The sequence below is a fragment of the Nerophis ophidion genome, linkage group LG05, assembly GCF_033978795.1.
Source record: "Nerophis ophidion isolate RoL-2023_Sa linkage group LG05, RoL_Noph_v1.0, whole genome shotgun sequence".
NCBI classification, from domain to species: Eukaryota; Metazoa; Chordata; class Actinopteri; order Syngnathiformes; family Syngnathidae; genus Nerophis; species Nerophis ophidion.
In genome coordinates this window covers 29,613,329-29,638,590 of record NC_084615.1, presented here as the reverse complement: position 1 = coordinate 29,638,590, position 25,262 = coordinate 29,613,329, and the positions used below count along the sequence as shown (strand labels likewise).

General features: G+C 40.6%; 1 protein-coding gene and 1 long non-coding RNA gene across 2 annotated transcripts; one reads left to right on the top strand and one right to left on the bottom strand.

The window, feature by feature from the left end:
* Positions 1 to 36: 36 nt before the first annotated feature.
* On the bottom strand, positions 37 to 19,940 carry LOC133552898 (sphingosine-1-phosphate phosphatase 1-like). Its single transcript, XM_061900477.1, has 3 exons — positions 19,021 to 19,940; positions 8,585 to 8,674; positions 37 to 1,985 (listed from the first exon to the last, which is right to left on the bottom strand). The coding sequence occupies exons 1-3, from the start codon at positions 19,639 to 19,641 to the stop codon at positions 1,434 to 1,436; spliced, it is 1,263 nt and encodes a 420-aa protein (XP_061756461.1). The 5' UTR covers positions 19,642 to 19,940; the 3' UTR covers positions 37 to 1,433.
* Positions 19,409 to 22,040, top strand: LOC133552899 (uncharacterized). Its single transcript, XR_009806789.1, has 3 exons — positions 19,409 to 21,033; positions 21,500 to 21,680; positions 21,771 to 22,040. It is a non-coding gene; the product is annotated as an uncharacterized LOC133552899 (long non-coding RNA).
* The last annotated feature ends 3,222 nt before the right edge of the window (positions 22,041 to 25,262 follow it).

Below are 25,262 nucleotides of genomic sequence, written 5' to 3'. Positions count from 1 at the left end.
TCAGACACATCTATCGGGTAGTAAACAAGACAATAGTAAAGGAGGGTAAGATTTTAATACACTTTAGTGCAAGAAACTTAAAATGTCCTGTTATAAACTCTTTTTTTACATCTTAATCAAGATGGCAGAGTCCATCAAAAATACTGTATATTATATATTTTAATCCCATCAAGTCAGGTGCCAGTTTCAAAGACTTCACAGTCAAAGACCAGGGTAATATACAGAAAATGGAAGCAGAGATATATTAACATGGTGTAATGCAGACAAATAGTGGCGGTGCCTCAAGTATAGACTTGAGCAGTGAACATGGAGCCCTGACAATTACACAACACTTAAAATATACTTTTGCACACAGATTAATAGCATCAAACAATAACTAATATAACACTGACACAAATGTTTGGTTTATTTTTCAGAATACAAGGATGGCGTTACAAATACAAAAGATCCCCTAGAAATTAATATAAAATGGAAATAAAAACTAAACATTTGATTTGATAAATTATATATTGTAATACTCCATGAAAAATTAAAAATCTGCCATTTTTCTGGCTTCATTCTTTCTTCTCCAGTGTGTTATGTGCTTCTGCCTTTAAAAACTGTTAAGAGGAAGTTAATAGTGCATTTTTAAATTCCAGCAGCTTGTTCATAAACTGCAGCATTGTCAAACTTGCCAACCGTGAGACCTCCGAATTCGGGAGATGAGGGGCATGCGCGGTTGAGGTGGGGTGGCGGTCTTGGGGGTGGGCAGGCAGGGGGATGTATATTGTAGCGTCCCGGAAGAGTTAGTGCTGCAAGGGGTTCTGGGTATTATGTTGTGTTACAGTGCGGATGTTCTCCCGAAATGTGTTTGTCATTTTTGTTTGGAGTGGGTTCACAGTGTGGCGCATATTTGTATCAGTGTTAAAGTTGTTAATACGGCATCCCTCAGTGTGACCTGTATGGCTGTTGACCAAGTATGCTTGCATTCACTGTTGTGTGTTTCATAGCCGCATGTATTATGCGACTCGGCAAGCACGCTGTTTGTATGAAACAAAAGTGGACGTGACAACAGTTTGTAGAGAACGCTAAAGGCACTGCCTTTAAGGCATGCCCCCAATATTGTTGTCCAGGTGGAAATTGGGAGAAATTCGGGAGAATGGTTGCCCTGGGATATTTTCAGGAGGGGCACTGAAATTCGGAAGTCTCCCGGGAAAATCAGGAGGGTTGGCAAATATATCAGCATTGGTACGAGAAATTTTAGCAATCAGAAAAAATATAATGCACTTTACAGAGGGGAAAACAGTCTCGCCTAAGGTATTCATGCAAATTGTTGTACTTGGGTTACCTAATTTTTGGTCTCCATGGGAAAATATAGAATAGCTCTAGTTTATGTGGAGGTGATAAGAATTCATTCTGGTTTTCAGCAGTGCATGGCTGTTTACATGTGACACTCATGCCAGGTTTACGATCCTAAAGAGGAGAGGCACCACACATACGCACGTAAAACCAACAACACTGTACACAATGTAACGGTACGGCAGTTCCACTTCCATGTGCTGCCTTGCTTGTCTCACGTCCTCTGCGGGCAGCCCCAACACTCGACAGAGGAAAGGGATGGTGACTGCTTTCATGACCAGCCTGGTGATCAGAATGACGCCCACCCCGATGGCGAAGCGGAGCAGGGAGCGAGCCACCAAGCCCACGCAGAGCGGTGGCAAGGCGAACGGCAGCGATGACAGCGGGGGGTCAGCCAGCAGTCCCAACTGGTAGTTGGCGTATGTGGCCAGGGCGCTGCCAGCCCCGGTACCCAGCGCTTGGGCCGTGTCTCCACGGGAGGTGCTCCAGGAGTCCAGGGAGAAGGCCACGAGTCCAAGGCTCACGTGGGACAAGATGATAACTAGTGGAGCGTATGCGCCGTCCATATAGAAGTCGTCAATCTTGCCCAAAACATGGTGAAAGAAGGCCAGAATGAGGAGGCTGTACAGGAAGCCAGTGATCACTTCCTGCAATGGTACACATATTCAGTTTAAAACCGTATGCATTTTATAGGATGTAAAAACTTCATATAAACAAAGTTAGGATCCAGGTTGTGCTCTTGGTGGCAACCAGCAGAGGGTGCAGTTAATTTAGGCCCTACTTGTTTTCTGCCAGAAGAGACTGCCATAAAACAACAAGTTTGTTGATGTAATTTACAAAGTTTTTAGATAAAGGATAAATGAAAATATAAATAAGATATAATGTATATGCTTACAATAAAAACTGAATAGAGCTTGCCCTGTGTGGTAAATGTAGCACCTTTACATGTTGACACATTGGTGTCTGTCAAAAAGAAACAACTGGTCACAGTTTTCTATTTTAGTATGTGATAAAATAAAAAAAACAGCAATATATGAGAATTTACAGGAACATACTGACTTCGGATTAATCTAGAACACAGGTGTCAAACTCAAGTCCCGGGGCAAAAAATGGCCCACCACATAATTTTATTTGGCCCACGAAAGCCTGGAAATAATATATTATTTAATAAAATGCTTAATCTTTTCTTACTAAATATATTTGTTCTTTCCCTTTTGATATTACAACTCATGTACTGCATTCAATTACATATCTTTTGAAATAAAAACTTATCAAAATATTATATTATCATGTATTAGAAAAATATTTTTGTTAAAATAAAGATAAATACTGTATTTAAATATCTGCTTGACTTAGGATTTCAAAACAAATTATCAATCAAATTGTAGACTGTAAAATTCACAGATAAATTCCGCCGACTGAGGTTTTTTAACCGTAAAATCAACTTTGGTACTTTTTTTCTCCATACAGGAGAAAGACACTAAAACATAAAAAAAAACAAAAAAAAAAACATTAAAACAAGATTTCACAGTAATAAAAAAAAACGGCAGTTCTGTTGCCTGAATTTTACCGCTAAAAAACGGTTATTTTTTTTCCATTCCATTTATTAAATTTTTTACATGCTGTACTGTAAAATTCTGGTGACTGAACTGCCAGTTTTTAAAGTAAAATTTAAATATACAGCAGTTGAGACTGCCCTCAGAGGGCCACTTGTAACCGTGAATAGTATATGAATATTATGTACAAGAATTCACCTCCTGTAATTAATGTATTTGATATTTTTGTTTACGTACACTAGAGGTGGGGGAAATAAATGATTTTTAAATGCATCGGATTTCAGATATGGACGATTATAAAATTGATTAGCAAACATCAATAATCGATCATCGATTTAGTTATTGTAAATAAAAGTAAAGCAGGCAGTTCTAAAATTTGTCTGACTTCACCGAGCCACCTTACTGAGAGATCCGACCAGCTCCTTTATTATGGGGCATTTATGTTCAAGTTTTGCACACATTTTCATTAATTTAATAAATGTGGGAAGTAATTAAACTGTTTCTTCTTACAAATGCACATTTTATTAAAGTTGTAAGTGATAAACCCTTAATTAGTGAAAAAAAAAATACATGTAAAATTTCATCAATATACAAATCCCCAAACCAGTGAAGTTGGCACATTGTGTAAATCGTAAATAAAAACAGAATACAATGATTTGCAAATCCTTTTCAACCTATATTCAATTGAATAGGCTGCAAAGACAAAATACTTATTGTTCAAACTGGAAAACTTTGTTATTTTTTGCAAGTATTAGCTCATTTGGAGGTTCAAAAATTGGTTTCAGTTCCCAAACGTTTACTGAGTGTTGTTAAAAGGAAAGGCCATGTAACGCAGTGGTAAAAATACCATCTTTTTTGCAATATGTTACTGCCATTAAATTAAGTTAATGATTATTTGGAAAAAAACAAAAAAAAAATCTCAATTTGAACATTAAACTGCAGTATATTAATTGAATATAAGTTGAAAATAATTTGCAAATCATTGTATTCTGTTTTTATTAACGAATTACACAACGTACCAACTTCACTGGTTTGGGGTTTTGTACATAAAAGATGCATCAATAATCGATTTGTAATCGAATTGTAGCTCCTGAATCGAATCATGAGGCTATTCTGCGAAAAAACTACTGCCTTAAAAAAGGACTTTACATAATTAACAGGGAAAAAAAAGAAAACAATTGAATTAATTCCAATAGAAAACGCACAAAAAAACGAAACAACAAATTGGTACATTTCTGTGAGAAGTTTAACTGACATTTTCTGCCTCTTTGCACTTGTAGATATATTACTGTTTTCCCCACAGTTGTTGCAGCCCGCCATGAATACATTTGGATTGTCACACAAAGATTTGGCGCTACCTGTTAGCCCTTGCTCATTAACACATTATAAAGAGTCTGTGATAATGTGTTGTTACGACGCCACACAGTGCATGGCATAACTCTACTTCTTATACACACCTTACACACTTTGTCGCTATATTTAGCAGGCATTCAGACACCTCTAGACTAGTCTTTTTTTTTAAGAAGCCAAAAAACAAATTTAGCAACCTTTTCTGGTCTTATTGGGCACTTTCAAAAACTAACATGATAGAGCTCTTCTCAACCGTGCTGCTGTGGGCTACTAATTCCATTTAAAGGTGAACTGTGCTTTTAATAATAAAAATTTGCCCAAGCACGTTTTATCTTTTTTATGCATTCTAACTGGTAAATAAATGTGAGCAAAAGTCTGTTTACGATGGAGTCGATGGCTAATCGCTTAAAAAACACCCAAACACCTTCATTAATGTTATATATATATACTCTGTAGGTTACACAATGTATTTAATATTTAGCAAATTTTAAGTATACTGCGGTGAATTAATTTCACAAAGGCATTACAACATTCGCTTTTTTCTTCAACAACATCAATGATTATTACTCACTGCAGACTTTGTAAGAGGCAACAAACATGATAAAAATCACTTACTGTACAGTGTCTGCTATCCCTGACTGATAGGATTTTGATATATTCCTGTTTAGATGAAGAATCACTCATAATACTCGCAAAGAAAAAAGGGGGCTCGCCACTTCTGGATTGGCAAAAAAGTTGACCAACTAGTCGGATTATGTTCTCATCCTTCAACTATCAAGGTGAGAGTCATTATTTATGATCTATAGTAAACATTCACAAGCTCCAAGGTGAAGAGACAGCTCACCAGCCGATGATGTCAATATAGCAGCACAAGGTACAAACCCCGTTTCCATATGAGTTGGGAAATTGTGTTAGATGTAAATATAAACGGAATACAATGATTTGCAAATCATTTACAACCCATATTCAGTTGAATATGCTACAAAGACAACATATTTGATGTTCAAACTGATAAACATTTTTCTTTTTGCAAATAATCCATAACTTTATAATTTGATGCCAGCAACACGTGACAAAGAAGTTGGGAAAGGTGGTAATAAATACTGATAAAGTTGAGGAATGCTCATCAAACACTTATATGGAACATCCCACAGGTGTGCAGGCTAATTGGGAACAGTTGGGTGTCATGATTGGTATAAAAGCAGCTTCCATGAAATGCTAAGTAATTCACAAACAAAGATGGGGTGAGGGTCACCACTTTGTAAGCAAATTGAACAGTTTTAGAACAACATTTCTCAACGAGCAATTGCAAGGAATTTTGGGATTTTACCATCTACGGTCCGTAAAATCATCAAAAAGTTCAGATAATCTGGAGGAATCACTGCACGTAAGCGACGATATTACGGACCTTTGATCCCTCAGGCGGTTCTGCATCAAAAACCGAAATCAGTGTGTAAAGGATATCACCACAAGGGCTCAGGAACACTTCATAAAACCATTGTCAGTAACTACAGTCAGTCGCTACATCTGTAAGTGCAAGTTAAAACTCTACTATGCAAAGCCAAACCCATTTATCAACAATACCCTGAAACGCCGCCGGCTTGGCTGGGCCCGAGCTCACCTAAGATGGACTGATGCAAAGTGGAAAGGTGTTCTGTGGTCTGACGAGTCCACATTTCAAATTATATTTGGAAACTGTGGACGTGGTGTCCTCCAAAACAAAGAGGAAGATAACCATTCAGATTGTTATAGGCGCAAAATTCAAAAGCCAACATATGTGATGGTAGGGTGGTGTATTAGTGCCCAAGGCATGGGTAACTTACACATCTATGAAGGCACCATTAATGTTGAAAGGTCCATACAGGTTTTGGAGCAACATATGTTGTCATCCAGGCAGACGTTATAATGGACGCCCCTGCCTATTTCAGCAAGACAATGCCAAGCCACGTGTTACAACAGCGTGACTTCGTAGTAAAAGAGTGCAGGTACTTTCCTGGCCTGCCTGCATTCCAGACCTGTCTCCAATGGAAAATGTGTGGCGCATTATGAAGCGTAAAATACGACAGCGGAGACCCCGGACTGTTGAACGACTGAAGCTCTACATAAAACAAGAATGGGAAAGAATTCCACTTTCAAAGCTTCAACAATTAGTTTCCTCAGTTCCCAAACATTTATTGAGTGTTGTTTAAAAGAAAAGGTGATGTAACACATTGGTGAACACGTCCTTTCCCAACTACTTTGGCATGTGTTGCAGGCATGAAATACTAAGTTAATTATTTGCAAAAAAATAAAGTTTATGAGTTTGAACATCAAATATCTTGTCTTTGTAGTGCATTCAATTGAATATGGGTTGATAAGGATTTGCAAATTATTGTATTCCGTTTATATTTACATCTAACACAATTTCCCAACTCATATGGAAACGGGGTTCGTAGTTAGCTCTCTGTGATCATGCCGCCACTATAAATAGTTTGTCTGCGTTAGCGCTTATAATAACAATATCACTAATACTTAATATTCTGGTCACAAAATGGTAATGAAGTATTGTTGGCGTTTTTTGGGATGGTTCTTTAAACGGTTTTATGGGTGAAATAGAGGACCTCCAATTGACTACATTGTCAGCAGATATCTGTTTATGAGTTAGAATGCAAGGCTGCCCTTTGTCACCGATTCTGTTCATAACTTTTATGGACAGAATTTCTAGGCGCAGTCAGGGCGTTGAGGGTATCTGGTTTGGTGGCTGCAGGATTAGGTCTCTGCTATTTGCAGATGATGTGGTCCTGATGGTTTCATCTGGCAAAGATCTTCAGCTCTCACTGGATCGGTTCACAGCCGAGTGTGAAGCGACTGGGATGAGAATCAGCACCTCCAAGTCCGAGTCCATGGTTTTCGCCCGGAAAAGGGTGGATTGCCATCTTCGGGTTGGGGAGGAGATCTTACCCCGAGTGGAGGATTTCAAGTACCTCAGAGTCTTGTTCACTAGTGAGGGAAGAGTGGATTGTGAGATCGACAGGCGGATCGGTGCGGCGTCTTCAGTAATGTGGACGCTGTATCGATCTGTTGTGGTGAAGAAGGAGCTGAACCGGAAGGCAAAGCTCTCAATTTACCGGTCGATCTACGTTCCTATCCTCACCTATGGTTATGAGCTTTGGGTCATGACCAAAAGGAAAATATCACGGGTACAAGCGGGCGAAATGAGTTTCCTCCGCCGGGTGGCGGGGCTCTCCCTTAGAGATAGGGTAAGAAGCGCTGTCATCCGGGAGGACCTCAAAGTAAAGCCGCTGCTCCTCCACATCGAGAGGAGCCAGAGGAGGTGGTCCGGGCATCTGGTCAGGATGCCCCCCGAGCGCCTCCCTGGGGAGGTGTTCCGGGCACGTCCGACCGGTAGGAGGCCACGGGGAAGACCCAGGACACGCTGGGAAGACTGTCTATACCGGCTAGACTGGGAACGCCTCGGGATCCCCCGGGAGGAGCTGCACAAAGTGGCTGGGGAGAGGGAAGTCTGGGCTTCCCTGCTTAGGCTTCTACCCCCGCGACCCGACCTCGGATAAGCGGAAGAAGATGGATGGATGGAGTTAGAATGCATTAAAATAATTTACATTGTCTTCTTGTCTCGCATAATGATTGTAAACAATAGGCACTTTTTTAAAAACATTTTTAAGTGCAGTTCCCCTTTAAAAACACTCACAGGTGGCTTAATTGTGCTTCTGATATAAAAAACACAAAAAGAAGCAGAAGAAAAAGTACATTTGAATTTCAAAACATTTTTGTTGTGTTTTTCATGTTTTTTCTCAAGTGTGTGAAGAGAATTATCTCTGAGCATTATGTGCAGCTGCCTTTCTGTTCTGACTTCCCACTTTGTTTGAAACAGGGAGGTTCATGTTTGTTAGGGGAAATATCATTTCCTCTTGGGATTAGAAACAAAAACACATTTTTGTTTACGTAGAAGTGTGATATAGAAAGTAAAGATAGTATGCATCTTCTGCTTTGTGTCCTGTAGATGTCACTACTTCTCACGGTTCACTGACGGAACATGTTTGGATTTGATTTGTGTTTCCGAGCAACATAATCAAAGTTTTATCTGCAACCTGGTTGATTAGATTACATATTCAGTTATGGGTAACAGTATTGCAGATTTTTTTTTGTGATGTACAGTATCCGTCGTCGCTAAAATGTTGTCCATCAGATAAGTAATTGTAATTGCTGCGCCCATTCTGGAGCAACTGGTTTAACGTTCCAGACACTCTGATGTTTAAAATATATCAATAGCAAGCCTGTGTGCTGCTCTTTAGACTCCGAATACCTTTGGAAGGGTTAGCTTTAGGATGGCTGACACTTACCAGAACAGAATGCATCCCCATGTAGACTCTGCTGACACACACCAGGATGCTCCAGCAGAGGGCCACACCGAAACCAAAGAGGAAAGGGTACTAGGTGACAGAAGAACATCAACAAGATTATCTGACCACACGTACGAGTCATTTATCATGTTATCTTTATTTAGAACAGGTGAATTTCTAAAGACGATGCCTTATCAGACTATTTTGCTTTATGAATGAGTTTTTAAGATCCTCATCAGCCCAACTAGAATGTGCAGCGCTGGTTTTACAAAGCAGGAAGTGGTAGCACTATTGTGTGTGTAAGTATGAACATTGTTAAAAGCTGCTGACCACTCAATGGAGGGGTTTATCTTATCAGCAAGCTCAGAAGTGCATTATTATTGTCAGAAATAAAGGCAAAGATTACTGCAAAAACAACTTTTCTGTATTCTGCCCCCGCCATTGTTGCACAGTCTAGATCCTTATCGAGCAAGTTCATGACTTGAGCATGTGTGTCACACATCCAAAACCTGATGGACTTTAAAAGTGGGTCGAGTTGACTGACAAAAGTTAACTATCAGTGTAACTGGAGAAATTTAAATCGTAGCACACCAGATGTTGCAGTTTTTCTTTTTTATAAATTTGGCTTTTATATAAGACTTAAGACCCACCTTTTTGATTTGGCTTTGATTGATTGATTGATTGAAACTTATTAGTAGATTGCACAGTACAGTACATATTCCGTACGATTGACCACTAAATGGTAACACTTAAATAACCTGATATTAATTATTTTATTGGAGTCATTTGTATTTTACTTTTTAGCCTTTAAGTTATGCAAGATTTTATTTAGTTATATTTATTTACTGTATATTCATTTTATTTGTATCTTTTTCTTTCCTTTTCTTTGAATCTTCATATGTCTTACTTGTATTTTATTCTTTAACTCTACTAATGGTTCTTACTATTTTACAAGTTTTATCAAAAAAAATGTTCCCAATGTTCCTCAGACGAGCCATCTGCCTCTGGGTTATGGGACGTCCTTGTGGGGGCACTTTTGTGTTAGCATCCTGGTGGCCATGGTCTGATGACCTCCTGGTGCAGATGATTCCTGTGATAGTGTTTACTCACATGTCTCCTCTGTACTCAGTCTCAGCCATGCAATCATTTGTTCATATAGTTGCACATGTGTGTATATTGTGTGTGTTTGTGTTTTTTATATCTGTTATTCCAGTTTTTACTTGTTAATGACCATGTCATGTTGTGCGTATGTATGTGATAATGGGGGATATGGGTCACCGGGGTATTGTTTTTAACTTTGTAAAGAACTTTGCGTTGCATTCATTTGATGTATGCTTCATAAATAAAGTTAGATTGATTGATAAAATACAGGTAGTGACTGACAAATGAAAGTGCATGATATATGAACTTGTCTCTCTCGTCTGTTACTCAAACAGCCCATATGAACTTTGCCCTGTAAGAAGGGGGTCTTTAGTTTTAATGCTAATAAGCTACGTTTGGCCACACCTGTCTCAGACAGACTTTGCATCTCCAAGAAGCGCTATTAGTTTGCGCACTTTATTCAATTTTTATGTATATACTTTAACACAGTGCTTGTTTAATGTTAATTAAGTTTCTATATATAACATTCAAACAGGGTCACCCCGTTCTGCGTGGTTAAGCGCATATAATACGTTAATGATTGACAGGGCGCGTCATAGATATGGTTATCGAATCACCGGTCCTACCGGGCACCAATTCACGTAAAATCCAACGGTACCATCTTAAGGTACCTGGGTTGCGCGGGACGTCACACCCTGTTGACAATCAGTCCTGCAGCATTGAGAGCGGAGTCAGCTAAATTACCTCTTGGTAATGTTGAAATTTTCAATGCCAACAAAGAAACTGACTCAAAAACACTCCCAAAGTAAGCAAAGTAAGGTAGCATTTTTCCAAAATTGCGCTACAATGACACTATTATGTAGCATTATGTGTAGTAATATATTATTGACATACTACAAAAGAGCAATATTACATGGCGATTTCAAATTACAATTTCAACACTGATGCGTAATATGTACACTACATAAATTAACACGTTTAGGGAGCAACAAACGCCTGAACAGCAAAGACTGAACTGACTAGGCAACATACCATATAAACTATACACTACTGCCTTCTAACATCTTGGACTTGCAATTGTACAGTAATTGAGACTCAGAAATGTCACAATAAAGCACAATATAACTGCACAGCAGGTAATCAAATAAGCTTTTTTTTAAATGTTGCAATAAAAAAAAAAACAGATGTTATTGTCAAAAACAATATTTATTAACACAAACACAAAAGTACCAAAAATCGGTACCGTTTAGTACCGGTGTCGATTCCTCGGTATCAGGAATTGGTACTGTACCAGTTCAAATGTGAATGGTATGAAATCTTACTGCAAATGTACTCATGGCCCCTTGCTGATCAGTCACAGATATGAATATAATGGCATATTTCCCCAGATGATCTTATCAGATATGTGTCAAGAAGATATGCAATGGTAAATTTTCTGTTAACTTTCTTATCAAAAAATTAACTATTGAAAACTTTTTTTTTCCATTAGTTTTGGTACAAAAGATGCATGAATTTCAACAATGTAACATTAGAGAGTAGGACATGAAAACTGTTAGCAAAATTAGCATAGCTATGCAAGCTAGATTACTAACACTACCAGCAACATCATGCTAGGTTAGTACATTTTCTGATCAAAATGAAAATGATCAAACTTACAGCTCTCACATCTGTTGCTGACTGACCGATAGCTGGTACAGTTTCAGACTTTATTTTAAGATGTGTAGCGGTCTCTTCTTTTTCCAGATCTAAACATGACTTTTTTTCCCCTCTATCTTATGTTGATCATTGGTGGTTTTTCACTTTTTAATTATAATTAACTCACTTCCTGAATCATATCCGTACATCAGGGAAACATCCCGACATGTCACAACACTGGCGCTAGATATTAAAGTGGGATTTATGAGGATTTAAAGGCTTTTTATGAATTGAGCTCGATTGACCTACTGAACTCTGGGAGGTTATGTCTATTTGTGTTGTAGGCAGGGGCGTTAAAGTGGGGTGGTAAGTGACGATGTTGTACTGGGGCTCCGAGCACCGTGGGCTCCTGGACTTTTGTAAAGTTAAAAAAAAAAAAAAAAAGTGCCACTTAAATATCCATCCATCCATTTTCTACCGCTTATTCCCTTTTTTGGGGGTCTCGGGGGGCGCTGGCGCCTATCTCAGCTACAATCGGGCGGAAGGCGGGGTACACCCTGGACAAGTCGCCACCTCATCGCAGGGCCAATAATTAAATCATACTACAGCAAGAACTTCTAAGACCAACTGCGAAGCAGGTGTTTTGAAAACACTTCCTAGAAGTCATAACATCATCATAGTTCACCTTTAAGTATTCACACTCATAGCACCTGCATTTTGGAAGAAGGACGAGGTGATAGAAAGGTAAAAATGACAATAAATCCATTTGTGGTAGCATTGGAGAAAGTATGTACAAGTTTCACTTTTGCCCATAACTGTGTTGTGTTCAAAAGCCCTTGATTAAAGTTAGAGATGTTGATTAGTACAGTTAAGGCCTGATTTTTTTAAGATCTCAGTACCTGGCCCTAAACAGCGTGTGCAATGTACGAAGCAGCGTGTACTATTCGTGGGCGTGCTGCACTATTATGTACTGCAAGTGTGCAACCGTCTTATTTAAATGACGATACAAGGCACCATTTACTGCACATTCATTTAATCATGCTCCTACCTATGTATGGGAATCAAAAAATGTCCAAATATTTAGGGACCTAATTGTATGTGGCAAGCTTTTGGCCACAAAAAAGCTTTCCACATACAGTTAGGTCCATAAATATTTGGACGTTGACACAATTGTCAGTAATCCAGCTCTGTACAACACCACAAGTGATTTGAAAATAATCGATCAAGATGAGCTTTAAGTGCAGACTTTGAGCTTTAATTTGAGGGTATTTATATACAAATGAGGTGAACGGTGTAAGAATTACAACACATTTTATATGTGCCTTCCACCTTTTAAGGGACCAAATGTAATTGGACAATTGGCTATTCAGCTGTTCCATGGCCAGGTGTGTGTTATTCCCTTGTTATTTCATTTACAAGAAGCAGATAAAAGGCAGAGAGTTAATTTCAAGTGTGGTATGTTCATTTGGAATCTGGGGAGGTCATCTCTCAATATGAAGTCCAAAGAGCTGCCACTATCAGTGAAGCAAGCCATCATTAGGCTGAAAAATCTAAACAAACCCATTAGAGAGATAGCAAAAACATTAGGTGTGGTACATTCTTTAAAAAAGATAACGCAGTGGTGAGCTCAGCAATACCAAAAGACCTGGAAAACCATGGCAAACAAGTATGGTGGATGACAGACAAATCCTTTCCCTTGTCAAGAAAAAGCCCTTCAGAACAATTGGCCAGATGAAGAAAACGCTCCAGGAGGTAAGTGCATCTGTGTCCAAGTCAACAATTAAGAGAAGACTTCACCCGAGAAAATACAGACGTTTCATCACAAGGTGTAAACCATTGGTGAGCCTCAAAACCAGGAAGGCCAGATTAGAGTTTGCCAAGAAACATCTAAAAGAGCCTGTACAGTTCTGGAACAACATCTTATGGACAGATGAGACAAGGATCCACTTGTACCAGAATGATGGAAAGAGAAGAATATGGACAACGGAAGGAAGTGCTCAAGATCCAAAGCATAACACCTCATCTGTGAAGCATGGTGGCGGTAGTGGCATGCATGGCTGCTAGTGGAATTGGATCTCTTATATTTGATGATGTGACAGCTGACAAAAGCAGAAGAATGAACTCTGAAGTGTTTCAGGCAATATTATTATATGCTCATATTCAGCCAAATGCTTCAAAACTCATTGGACGGCGCTTCACAATGCAGATGGACAATGACCCGAAACGTACTGCGTAAGCAACCAAAGACTTTTTTAAAACAAAGAAGTGGAAGGTTCTGCAATGGCCAAGTAAATCATGTAACTGCAATCCGTTTGAGCATGCATATAACTTGCTGAAGAAAAACCTGAAGGGAAAATGGCCAAAGGACAAGCAGGAACTGAAGACAGCTGCAGCAGAGGCCTGGCAAACCCAGCGTCTGGTGATGTCTATGGGTTCCAGGCTTCAGGCTGTCATTGACTGCAAAGGATTTGCAACAAAGTATTAAAAAGTGACAATTTGATGTGTGATTTTTGGTTTGTCCAATTACTTTTGGTCCCTTAAAAGGTGGAAGGCCCATATAAATGTATTGTAATTCCTACACCGTTCACATGATTTGGATGTAAATACCCTAAAAATAAAGCTCAAAGTCTGCACTTAAAGCACATCTTGGTTGTTTTATTTCAAATCCATTGTGGTCTTATACAGAGCTGGAATACTGAAAATGGTGTCAATGTCCAAAATTCCAAATATTTATGGACCTAACTGTAGATGCTCTTTCGGTGGATGAATGTTAAATTGTAGTCAGGGAAAAGTTGCATGTTTTCCTCCAACAACATTTTCACTCGGTCAATATATCATACAGGTGGAACTAGGGATGGATGGATGGATAGACAGACGGACGGACGGACGGGTAGATAGATAGATCTTTATTTATTCCTTCAGGAGAGTTCCTTGAGGAAAATTAACATTTTCAGCACAATCCGTTACGTACGTATATTTGTATTGAACCGTTTCGGTACGGGGGTGTCCCGAACGAGTTTCTAAGCTAAAGTCTTAACAAGCTACTTTGCTTCTTCTGCCTCTGTCTCCGCACCTAGCATTGTCCTACCCACACAACCATCTGATTGGTTACATACAAAGCCAATCAGCAGTGCGTATTCAGAACGCATGAAGTCAATACTTCAGCATCGAGCAGAATAGTGTTTAGCAGGTGAGCATAAGACAGCGTACTCTCCCCAAATTATAAAAACACCTCCCAGTCACAACTAATAATCCCCTCAATTCCCCCCCAAAACTGATTACCTCGCTGGAATATAAAAACAATAAAACATACATCCATAAACGTGGATGCATATGCAAAAGTGCAATATTTTCATCTGTACAGTAATCTATTTATTTATACCTGCACCTTATTGCTTTTTTATTCTGCACTACAACGAGCCAATGCAACAAAATGTCATTCTTATCTGTACTGTAAAGTTCAATTTTGAATGATAATAAAAGGAAGTCTAAGTCTAAACAAACCAAGTGTGTATGTGTGTGTATATGGGACTGCAACTTTGGGTTTACGGTGGGATGGGGGGCTCAGAATATGGCACTACATTCCATGGTTGTATATATTGTACAAACCCCGTTTCCATATGAGTTGGGAAATTGTGTTAGATGTAAATATAAACGGAATACAATGATTTGCAAATCCTTTTCAACCCATATTCAATTGAATGCAATACAAAGACAAGATATTTGATGTTAAAACTCAAACTTTTTTTTTTTTTTTTTGCAAATAATAATTAATTTATAATTTCATGGCTGCAACACATGCCAAAGAAATTGGGAAAGGGAATGTTCACCACTATGTTACATCACCTTTTCTTTGAACAACACTCAATAAACATTTGGGAACTGAGGAGACACATCTTTTAAGCTTTTCAGGGGGAATTCTTTCCCATTCTTGCTTGATGTACTGCTTAAGTTGTTCAACAGTCCGGGGTCTCTGTTGTCGTTTTTAGGCTTCAAAATTTTCAATGGGAGACAGGTCTGGACTACAGACAGGCCAGTCTAATACCCGCACTCTTTTACTATGAAGCCACGCTGTTGTAACAAGTGGTGTGGCATTGTCTTGCTGAAATAAGCAGGGGCGTCCATGATAACGTTGCTTGAATGGCAGTATATGTTGCTCCAAAACCTGTATGCACCTTTCAGCATTAATAGTGCCTTCGCAGATGTGTAAGTTACCCATGCCTTGGGCACTAATGCACCCTCATAACATCACAGATTCTGGCTTTTGAACTTTGCGCCTATAACAATCCGGATGGTTCTTTTCCTCTTTGTTCCCGAGGACACAAATGTCCACAGTTTCCAAAAACAATTTGAAATGTGGACTCGTCAGACCACAGAACACTTTTCCACTTTGCATCAATCCATCTTAGATGATCTCGGGCCCAGAGAAGCCGGCGACGTTTCTGAATGTTGTTGATAAATGGCTTTCGCTTTGCATAGTAGAGCTTTAACTTGCACTTACAGATGTAGCGACCAACTGTATTTAGTGACAGTGGTTTTCTGAAGTGTTCCTGAGCTCATGTGGTGATATCCTTTAGAGATTTACGTTGTTTTTTTTAATACATGGCCGTCTGAGGGATCGAAGGTCACGGTCATTTAATGTTGGTTTCCAGCCATGCCGCTTTTTTGGAGGGATTCCTCCAGATTCTCCGAAACTTTTGATGATATTATGGTCCGTAGATGTTGAAATCTCTAAATTTCTTGCAATTGCAATTTGAAAAACGCTGTTCTTAAACTGTTTAACTATTTGCTCACGCAGTTGTGGACAAAGGGGTGTACCTCGCCTCATCCTTTCTTGTGAAAGACTGACAATTTTTTGGCAAGCTGTTTTTATACCCAATCATGGCACCCACCTGTTCCCAATTAGCCTGCACACCTGTGGGATGTTCCAAGTAAGTGTTTGATGAGCATTCCTCAACTTTATCAGTATTTATTGCCACCTATCCCAACGCTTTGTCACGTTTTGCTGGCATCAAATTCTAAAGTTAATGATTATTTGCAAAAAAAAAAAATGTTTATCAGTTTGAACATCAAATATGTTGTATTTGTAGCATATTCAACTGAATATGGGTTGAAAATGATTTGCAAATCATTGTATTCCGTTTATATTTACATCTAACACAATTTCCCAACTCATATGGAAACGGGGTTTGCATGTACTTTGGTAAGAATTTTAAAACACGGGCAGTGGCAATTAAAGTGGACATTAATATTGTCATCTTTGAGTATAATATGGTGGTCATTGTTTGCAATATTCAACCCTTTTATAAATCTTTAGAACTTCTTCAATGAATTGTCTACATATGGTAAATGTTCATATTCATCTTGGAGAAAGCAAACCGTCAAATTTAAGTAAATAGTGGTATTTCAGTTTGAGCACATGATAAGACATGGCCCCTTAGTTTGAGATTCACAGGTGAATTTGGATCATTTCTCGTAGGAAGGCGGCCTTAATTGGGACTTCGGAATGCAAAAGTGATAGCTGTATCCTTGAGAGGAGACTACGTGTCTAGTTCCAACGCCAACCATTAAGTTATGACTTTTAAAGCATTTTTTTTCAGACACTTTAGACACGAACATCTCCTTTTGTGGTCACTGGTCAGGTGGTGCTGTTTAGACTTAGCGCACACCCAGACAGACAAAGAAGGAATATATAAACTGATGGTCCATATTTCACTTGACCTACTCCCAGGAACTGCAGTCCTGTGTAAATGATGCTCGCTTGTAATAAAGCAACTTTTGGTTCAGTGAAGTGAATTAAATTTATATAGTGCTTTTCCCTAGTGACTCAAATTGCTTTGCATTGTAACCCACTAGATAGTGGGTTCCACTAGATCAGGGGTAGGGAACCTATGGCTCTAGAGCTAGATTTGGCTCTTTTGATGACTGCATCTGGCTCTCAGATAAATCTTAGCTGACATTGCTTAACACGATAAGTAATGAATAATTCCGCTGGTAATCACGATGTTAAAAATGACGTTTAAAATATAAAACATTCTCATGCATTTTAATCCATCCATCTGTTTTCTACCGCACATGTTCAAGAAATAACATCAATCCATGCATTTTCTACCGCTTATTCCCTTTGGGGTCACGGGGGGTGCAGGTGCCTATCTCAGCTACAATCAGGCGGAAGGCGGGGTACTCAAGAAATAACAATGTTATTAAAAAGAATTAGAGACTTATTATGTTGGTCTTACTTCAAACATGCACGCATTTAGTTGTCCATCCATCCATTTTTTACCGCTTGTCCCTTTTTGGGGTCGCTGGAGCCTATCTCAACTGCAGTTGGGCGGTAAGCGGGGTACATCCTGGACAAGTTACCACCTCATCGCAGGGCCAACACAGACAGACAACATTCACACACTAGGGCCAATTTAGTGTTGCCAATCTACCCGGAAGGGACCCACGCAGTCACAGGGAGAACATGCAAACTTAACAAAGAAAGATCCCGAGCGCAGAATCGAACTCCGGACCTTCATATTGTGAGGCAGATGCACTAACCTTCCACCGTGCTGCCCGCATTTAGTTGTATTCAGTGTTAAAAAATATAATATGGCTCTCAAGGAAATACATTTGAAAATATTTGGCTTTTATGACTCTCACAGCCAAAAATGTTACCGACCCCTGCACTAGATAGTGGGTTACACAATGGGTTACATTGTTTACATTTTTAAACCAGTGTGGGTGGCACTGGGATCAGGTGGGTAAAGTGTATTGCCCGAGGCCACAACAGCAGGGACTAGGTTGGCAGAAGCGGGGATTGAACCTGGAACCCTTAAGTTGCTGGCACGGCCACGCTGACCAACCGAGCTATAGCGCCCCTGCAAAGTGTCTCCGACGTCTCTTTTGACCCAACTACGTCCCCTCCATCGGCCCCGGAGGGGACAGCAAGAAAAGAAAAATACACTTCAATGACATCTAGAACAGTGGTTCTCAAATGGGGGTACGTGTACCCCTGGGGTTACTTGAAGGTATGCCAAGGGGTACGTGAGATTTTATAAAAATATTCTAAAAATAGCAAAAACTCTAAATCCTTTATAAATATATTTATTAAATAATACTTCAACAAAATATGAATGTAAGTTCATAAACTGTGAAAAGAAATTAAAATGCAATATTCAGTGTTGACAGCTAGATTTTTTTGTGGACATGATCCATAAATATTGATGTTAAAGATTTCTTTTTTTGTGAAGAAATGTTTAGAATTAAGTTCATGAATCCAGATGGATCTCTATTACAATCCCCAAAGAGGACACTTTAAGTTGATGATTACTTCTATGTGTAGAAATCTTTATGTATAATTGAATCACTTGTTTATTTTCCAACAAGTTTTTAGTTATTTTTATATCTTTTTTTTCCAAATAGTTCAAGAAAGACCACTACAAATGAGCAATATTTTGCACTGTTATACAATTTAATAAACCAGAAACTGATGAAAAAGTGCTGTGTTTTACTTCTTTATCTCTTTTTTTCAACCAAAAATGCTCTGCTCTGATAAGGGGGTACTTGATTTTTTTTTTAAACTGTTCACAGGGGGTACATCACTGAAAAAAGGTTGAGAACCACTGATCTAGAAGATGATCGATCAATCAATCTTTACTTATATAGCCCTAAATGAGTGTCTCAAAGGGCTGATGGCAAATGTGTTATTTGAGTACCTGCCAGCGTCCATAGGTGAGCATGAAGAGACAGAAGGGTATGGCAGTCCCGGTCATGGCGTGCGTGGACGGCATGCTGTACTCCGAGTTGTAGAACACCTCCACCTTCACCACAGGAGGGGAGGCCGGCCGGGACCAGCGGACCATGTCCTTGGTGGACTGTCCCACGAACAGGTTCCAGGCCCACACCACGATGAGCCTGCGGCTGACCAGGGCGTCGACGTTCCAGAAGAGGAAGGGGAAGAAGACGATGAAGAACATCTCGTTGCCCAGCTCAGTGCCGAACGTGAACAGATAGAAGAGGAAATTGTTGTGGATCAGAAACTCCTGGCCCACGTCTCCGGTGAGAGAGTTCCTGCGCAGGGGCTTAGCCCGAGCGGTCTCGTCGGGCCTGGAGTCACCTTTCACCCCGTTGGCGTGCACGCTCGCCCCGTTACTGACGTCGTCCCGCGGGATCCTCTGCCTCAGCCCGGGGCAGCCGTGCGCGGACGCGCCGTCGTCGTTCGCTTTATCCGGAAACGTCCCCCGGACGCCACACAAGTGCTGGAACTTGGCCACCAGACGCGGGTCCTGGAGATAATGACACGTCTCCACAAACCTCTTGAAGGCGTCTGTCGCCATTGTGTCAAAATAATACTTTACGTGAGGTTATTCCGCCGCGCTCATGATCTCCCCGTTAGTCGAAAGAATAATAATTACGGGGCGTTTAACAGACTATCTCGCCGCACTCACGCACAGCGACCTTGTCGACCGGAAGATTTGGAGGAGCAGCATACAAAGTCCGCCGGAGCACAGTGTTACATCACGGAGTGCGGTCAGGTTGACGAAGGCTGCCGCTAACTGCGTCAAGTCGCCGCTCTCAGGCCGTTATGTTTCCAGCGACAAGTCCAATTCTTCTTCGCTGGCCCAAACCGGTTCTTCGCTGCACGCTCCAATGTTTGTGTTGAGTGCTGAGCGCTATCTGCTGGACAAGCTAAGCATTGCAAGGTAATAGGAGTGGACATGAGAGAGGGTTTCGTGCAAACATTGGCAAATAACGGCCCGTTGAACGTTTTAATTCAGCCTGCGGAACTTGTCCAAATTATTGAAAAAAACTCTTATCAATGTTAAGGCTTCTGCCTCCCGTATGCGTTTTTAGCAATTGCCTATCATTAAAGGCCTACTGAAATAAATGGGTTAAATGGGTTGTACTTGTATAGCGGTTTTCTACCTTCAAGGTTCTCAAAGCGCTTTGACACTACTTCCACATTTACCCATTCACACACACATTCACACACTGATGGAGGGAGCTGACATGCAGGGCGCTAACCAGCACCCATCAGGAGCAAGGGTGAAGTGTCTTGCTCAGGACACAACGGACATGACGAGTTTGGTACTAGGTGGGGATTGAACCAGGAACCCTCGGGTTGCGCACGGCCACTGCTCCACTGCGCCACGCCTTCTTATGTAAACGGGGATAGAAGTTCCATTCTATGTGTCTCACTTGATCATTTCGCGATATTGCCATATTTTTGCTGAAAGGATTTAGTAGAGAACATCCACGATAAAGATTGCAACTTTCGGTGTTAAGAGAAAAGCCCTGCCTTTACCGGAAGTCGCAGACGATGACGGCACACGTGTGGGGGCTCCCCACATCCTCACATTGTTTTTAATGGGAGCCTCCAACAAAAAGTGCTATTCGGACCGAGAAAACGACAATTTCCCCATTAATTTGAGCGAGGATGAAAGATTCGTGTTTGAGGATATTGATAGCGACGGACTAGAAAAAAAACAATGATTAAAAAAAAAAGTTAAAAAAAAAAACGCGATTGCATTGGGACTGATCCCGATGTTTTTAGAGACATTTACCAGGATAATTCTGGGAAATCCCTTATTTTTTTATTGTGTTGCTAGTGTTTTAGTGAGTTAAATAGTACCTGATAGTCGGAAAGGTGTCTCCACGGGTGTCTTGACATGCAGTGTCTCAGGGGAGTCGGCGGCAGGTATGGACGGCACAAGCTCAGCTTTTCTCCGGTAAGAACTGACTTTTTAACCACAATTTTCTCACCGAAACCTGCTGGTTGACATTTGGTAGGGATCCATGTTGGCTTGACCGCGCTCTGATCCATAGGAAAGTTTCACCTCCAGGAATTTTAAACAAGGAATCACCGTGTGTTTGTGTGGCTAAAGCTTCCCAACTCCATCTTTCTACTTTGACTTCTCCAATATTAATTGAACACATTGTAAAAGATTCAGCAATACAGATCTCCAAAATACTGTGTAATTATGCCGTTATAGCAAATGACTTTTAGCTGTGTGTGTGTGCAGCATTCATATTTCCTTAAAACCCGTGACGTCTTGCGTACACGTCATCATTACACGAAGTTTTCAAGATGAAACTCCCGGGAAATTTACATTTATAATTTAGTAAACTAAAAAGGCCGTATTGGTATGTGTTGCAATGTTAATATTGTTGTTCTGCGTCTCCCTCCGCTGCCAGTCCAACCTGAGGACCCGCTGACAGCGCATTCCAGACACGCCCCCGCACTCATCAAGCGGACCGCGCCCACTCTCTGCCGCAGCCGGCCGCATTACACACCTGTGACTGATGACGAGGAGCTGCTTAAGTGACCAGTGGACCCAGTGATCCTGGCGGGAACTTAGTTATATACTGACGTTCAGTAAGCTGGAATCCTGCGTTATGCGATCCTGCTCTCCCTGTGATTTCCCTCTCCATGTTCTCAGTGTGTTTCCTTGTGTCTCCTCCGCAGTGCCCCCCGTTGCCTGGAAAGAGAGCTGTGCGTCTCTCTTCTACCACTGGACTTTGACTGCCTCCTTCTATCCTCGAACCCCCCGCTTTGGACTCGGATCTCTTGACGCCCCTCTCAGCCCCACGGACCCCCGCTTGTATCCCGGATCACCTGCTTGTTCCCTTGGACGTTCCTTCACTCTCGTTAACACGTTGGTAACACACACTCCAGTTAATTTACACACATAGCCTCACACCACATACACTTTTGAATCTAGTTCACATTCCATTCCCTTAGTTCGTTTTCTATTGTTTGATTATAAATATGTGATTTAACATTTATATATATATATATATATATTAAATCTCTGTACACTACTGCCACCTGGTGTCCGTTTGCCGCCACGTCCTCTGCAATACATAACAAATATTTCATAATTGATATATAAAATATCAGACTGCGTGGTGGGTAGTAGTGGGTTTCAGTAGGCCTTTAAGGAGGAGCCACCCATTAAAGGCCTACTGAAACCCACTACTACCGACCACGCAGTCTGATAGTTTATATATCAATGATGAAATATTAACATTGCAACACATGCCAATACGGCCGTTTTAGTTTACTAAATTGCAATTTTAAATTTCCCGGGAGTTTTTTCTTGAAAACGTTGCGTAATGATAACGTGTACGCTTGACGTCACGGACTGTTGGGAAATATGAGCGCTGCGCACACACGCAGCTAAAAGTCGTCTGCTTTAACGGCATAATTACACAGTATTTTGGAGATCTGTGTTGCTGAATCCTTTGCAATTTGTTCAATTAATATTGGAGAAGTCAAAGTAGAAAGATGGAGTTGGGAAGCTTTAGCCACACAAACACACGGTGATTCCTTGTTTAAAATTCACGGAGGTGAAACTTTACTATGGATCCCAAATGAATGTCAACCAGCAGGTTTTGGTGAGAAAATTGTGGTAAAAAGTCGCTTCTTACCGGAGATCAGCTGAGCTTGTGCCGTCCATAAAGCTGCCGTCGAATTCCCCGAGACACTGCGCGTCAACACACCCGTGGACACACACCTCCGACTATCAGGTACTGTTAAACTCACTAAAACACTAGCAACACAATAGAAAGATAAGGGATTTTCCAGAATTATCCTAGTAAATGTGTCTAAAAACATCTGAATCCATCTCAATGCAATCGCCTTTTGTTTGTTTTTTCTAGTCCGTCGCTATCAATATCCTCAAACATGAATATTTCATCTTCGCTCAAATTAATGTGGAAATTGTTGTTTTCTCAGTCCAAATAGCTCTTTTTGTTGGAGGCTCCCATTAAAAACAATGTGAGGAGCCATCAACATGTGACGTCATTGTCTGCGACTTCTGGTAGAGGCAGGGCTTTTCTGTTAGCAAGCAAAAGTTGCGAACTTTATCGTGGATGTTCTCTACTCAATCCTTTCAGCAAAAATGTGGCAATATCGTGAAATGATCAAGTATGACACATAGAATGGACCTGCTATCCCTGTTTAAATAAGAAAATCTCATTTCAGTAGGCCTTTAAGTTCTATTATTAAATTACATTTCATATTATCGTCGGTAAACCTCGTTCGTTTCACCATATCCCTGTAATACCGCGTTTCCCCACTACATGGCGCTCATTGACATTTTTGGCCTGTGGGATGTTACTCCCTTCTTCTCTTTAGCTCTGTCGCTGTGAGCTCCTCTGTAAAAATGAGCTTATCAAAGCAAGGAAAAGTGGACAATGAGTGCAGAGTATTTAATGCAGAGTGGACATCCATCCATCCATTTTCTCCCGCTTATTCCCTTTGGAGTCGCGGGGGGCGCTAACCCATGCATTCATGGGGAGGACATGCAAACTCTACACAGAACGATCCCGAGCCCGGGATTGAACCCAGGACAACGAAATATTTTTTTACTGATGTCTGATCAAAGGCTGTGTGTCTGATATGCCAAGAAACTGTCGCGGTTTACAAAAAGTACAATATCAGCCGCCATTTTGCTGCAGAAGATGCTAACTTTGTTTGGCTCGACCGACGTCTGTGAGCAGACATTCAGCGTCATGAACATCAACAAATCTCGTCACAGATCCAGGTTAACTGACCAGCATCTCGGAGCTATCCTGAGAATTGCCACAACCAAACTCACGCCAGACTTTGATGCATTGGCTAAAAAGGGAGCTCAACAACACTGTACCCACTGAAACGAAGAGTTTCTCTGCTGTTATTCTGTGATAATCAAATGTAAATAATTCAAGTAAATCAAATGTATACTGTGAATTTCTCTACTGTGTTTATTCTTAACTAAATGAAACTATTGCATTTGAAAAAAAAAATGTACAATGAGCCTTGCTGCCTACTCATACGTTACATGTTTGTAGGCCAAATCCTCTCACGTAATGGCTTTTACATGTAATATATATTATTTCACACAAACACTCCATCCATCTGTTCCTGTCAAATCTTAGAACTCAATGTGGCCCTCCTGGCAAAAAGTCTGCCCACTCCTGGGTTAGTGCGTCTTCCTCACGATACAATAGTCCTGGGTTTGATCCTGCCCTCTGGATCTTTCTGTGTGGAGTTTGCATGTCCTCCCCGTGACTGCTTGGATTCCCTCCGGGTACTCTGGCTTCCTCCCACCTCCAAAGACATGCACCTGGGGATAGGTTGATTGGCAACACTAAAATTGTGCCCTAGTGTGTGAATGTTGTCTATCTGTGTTGGCCCTGCGATGAGTTGGCGACTTGTCCAGGGTGTCGCCGCCTTCCGCCCGATTGTAGCTGAGATAGGCACCAGCGCCCCCCTCCACCCTAAAGGGAATAAGTGGTAGAAAATGGATGGATGGATGGATGGATGGTGAGAGAGGGGTTAGTGCGTCTGCCTCACAGTACGAAGGTCCTGGGTTCGATCCTGCCCTCGGGATCTTTCTGTGTGGAGTTTGCATGTCCTCCCTGTGACTGTGCGGGTTCCCTCCAAAGACATGCACCACTTGCTAAAACTTTTTGTTCATTTCCTATTCTCAATTTATTCACAATATCCTCCATAACTAATCACAATAAAAATAAATAAATTAATTAATAATAATTGGTGGAGTAAGTCATATTTCATATGATGAGATGAGTAAGATTATTTTGAGAATGAATTGATGGATGAAATAAATTGAGAATGTTTGTCATGGTTCTTCTTCGTACTTTGTAAACACTTTAAGTTTGAAGAGTTTAACGTGGACCCCGACTTAAACAAGTTGAAAAACGTATTCGGGTGTTACCATTTAGTGGTCAATTGTACGGAATATGTATATATACTGTACTGTGCAATCTACTAATAAAAGTTTTAATCAATCAATCAAAACCTGGGGATAGGTTGATTGGCAACACTAAAATTGCACCCTAGTGTGTGAATGTTGTCTGTCTATCTGTGTTGGCCCTGCGATGAGGTGGTGACTTGTCCAGGGTGTACCCCGCCTTACGCCCGATTGTAGCTGAGATAGGCTCCAGCGCCCCA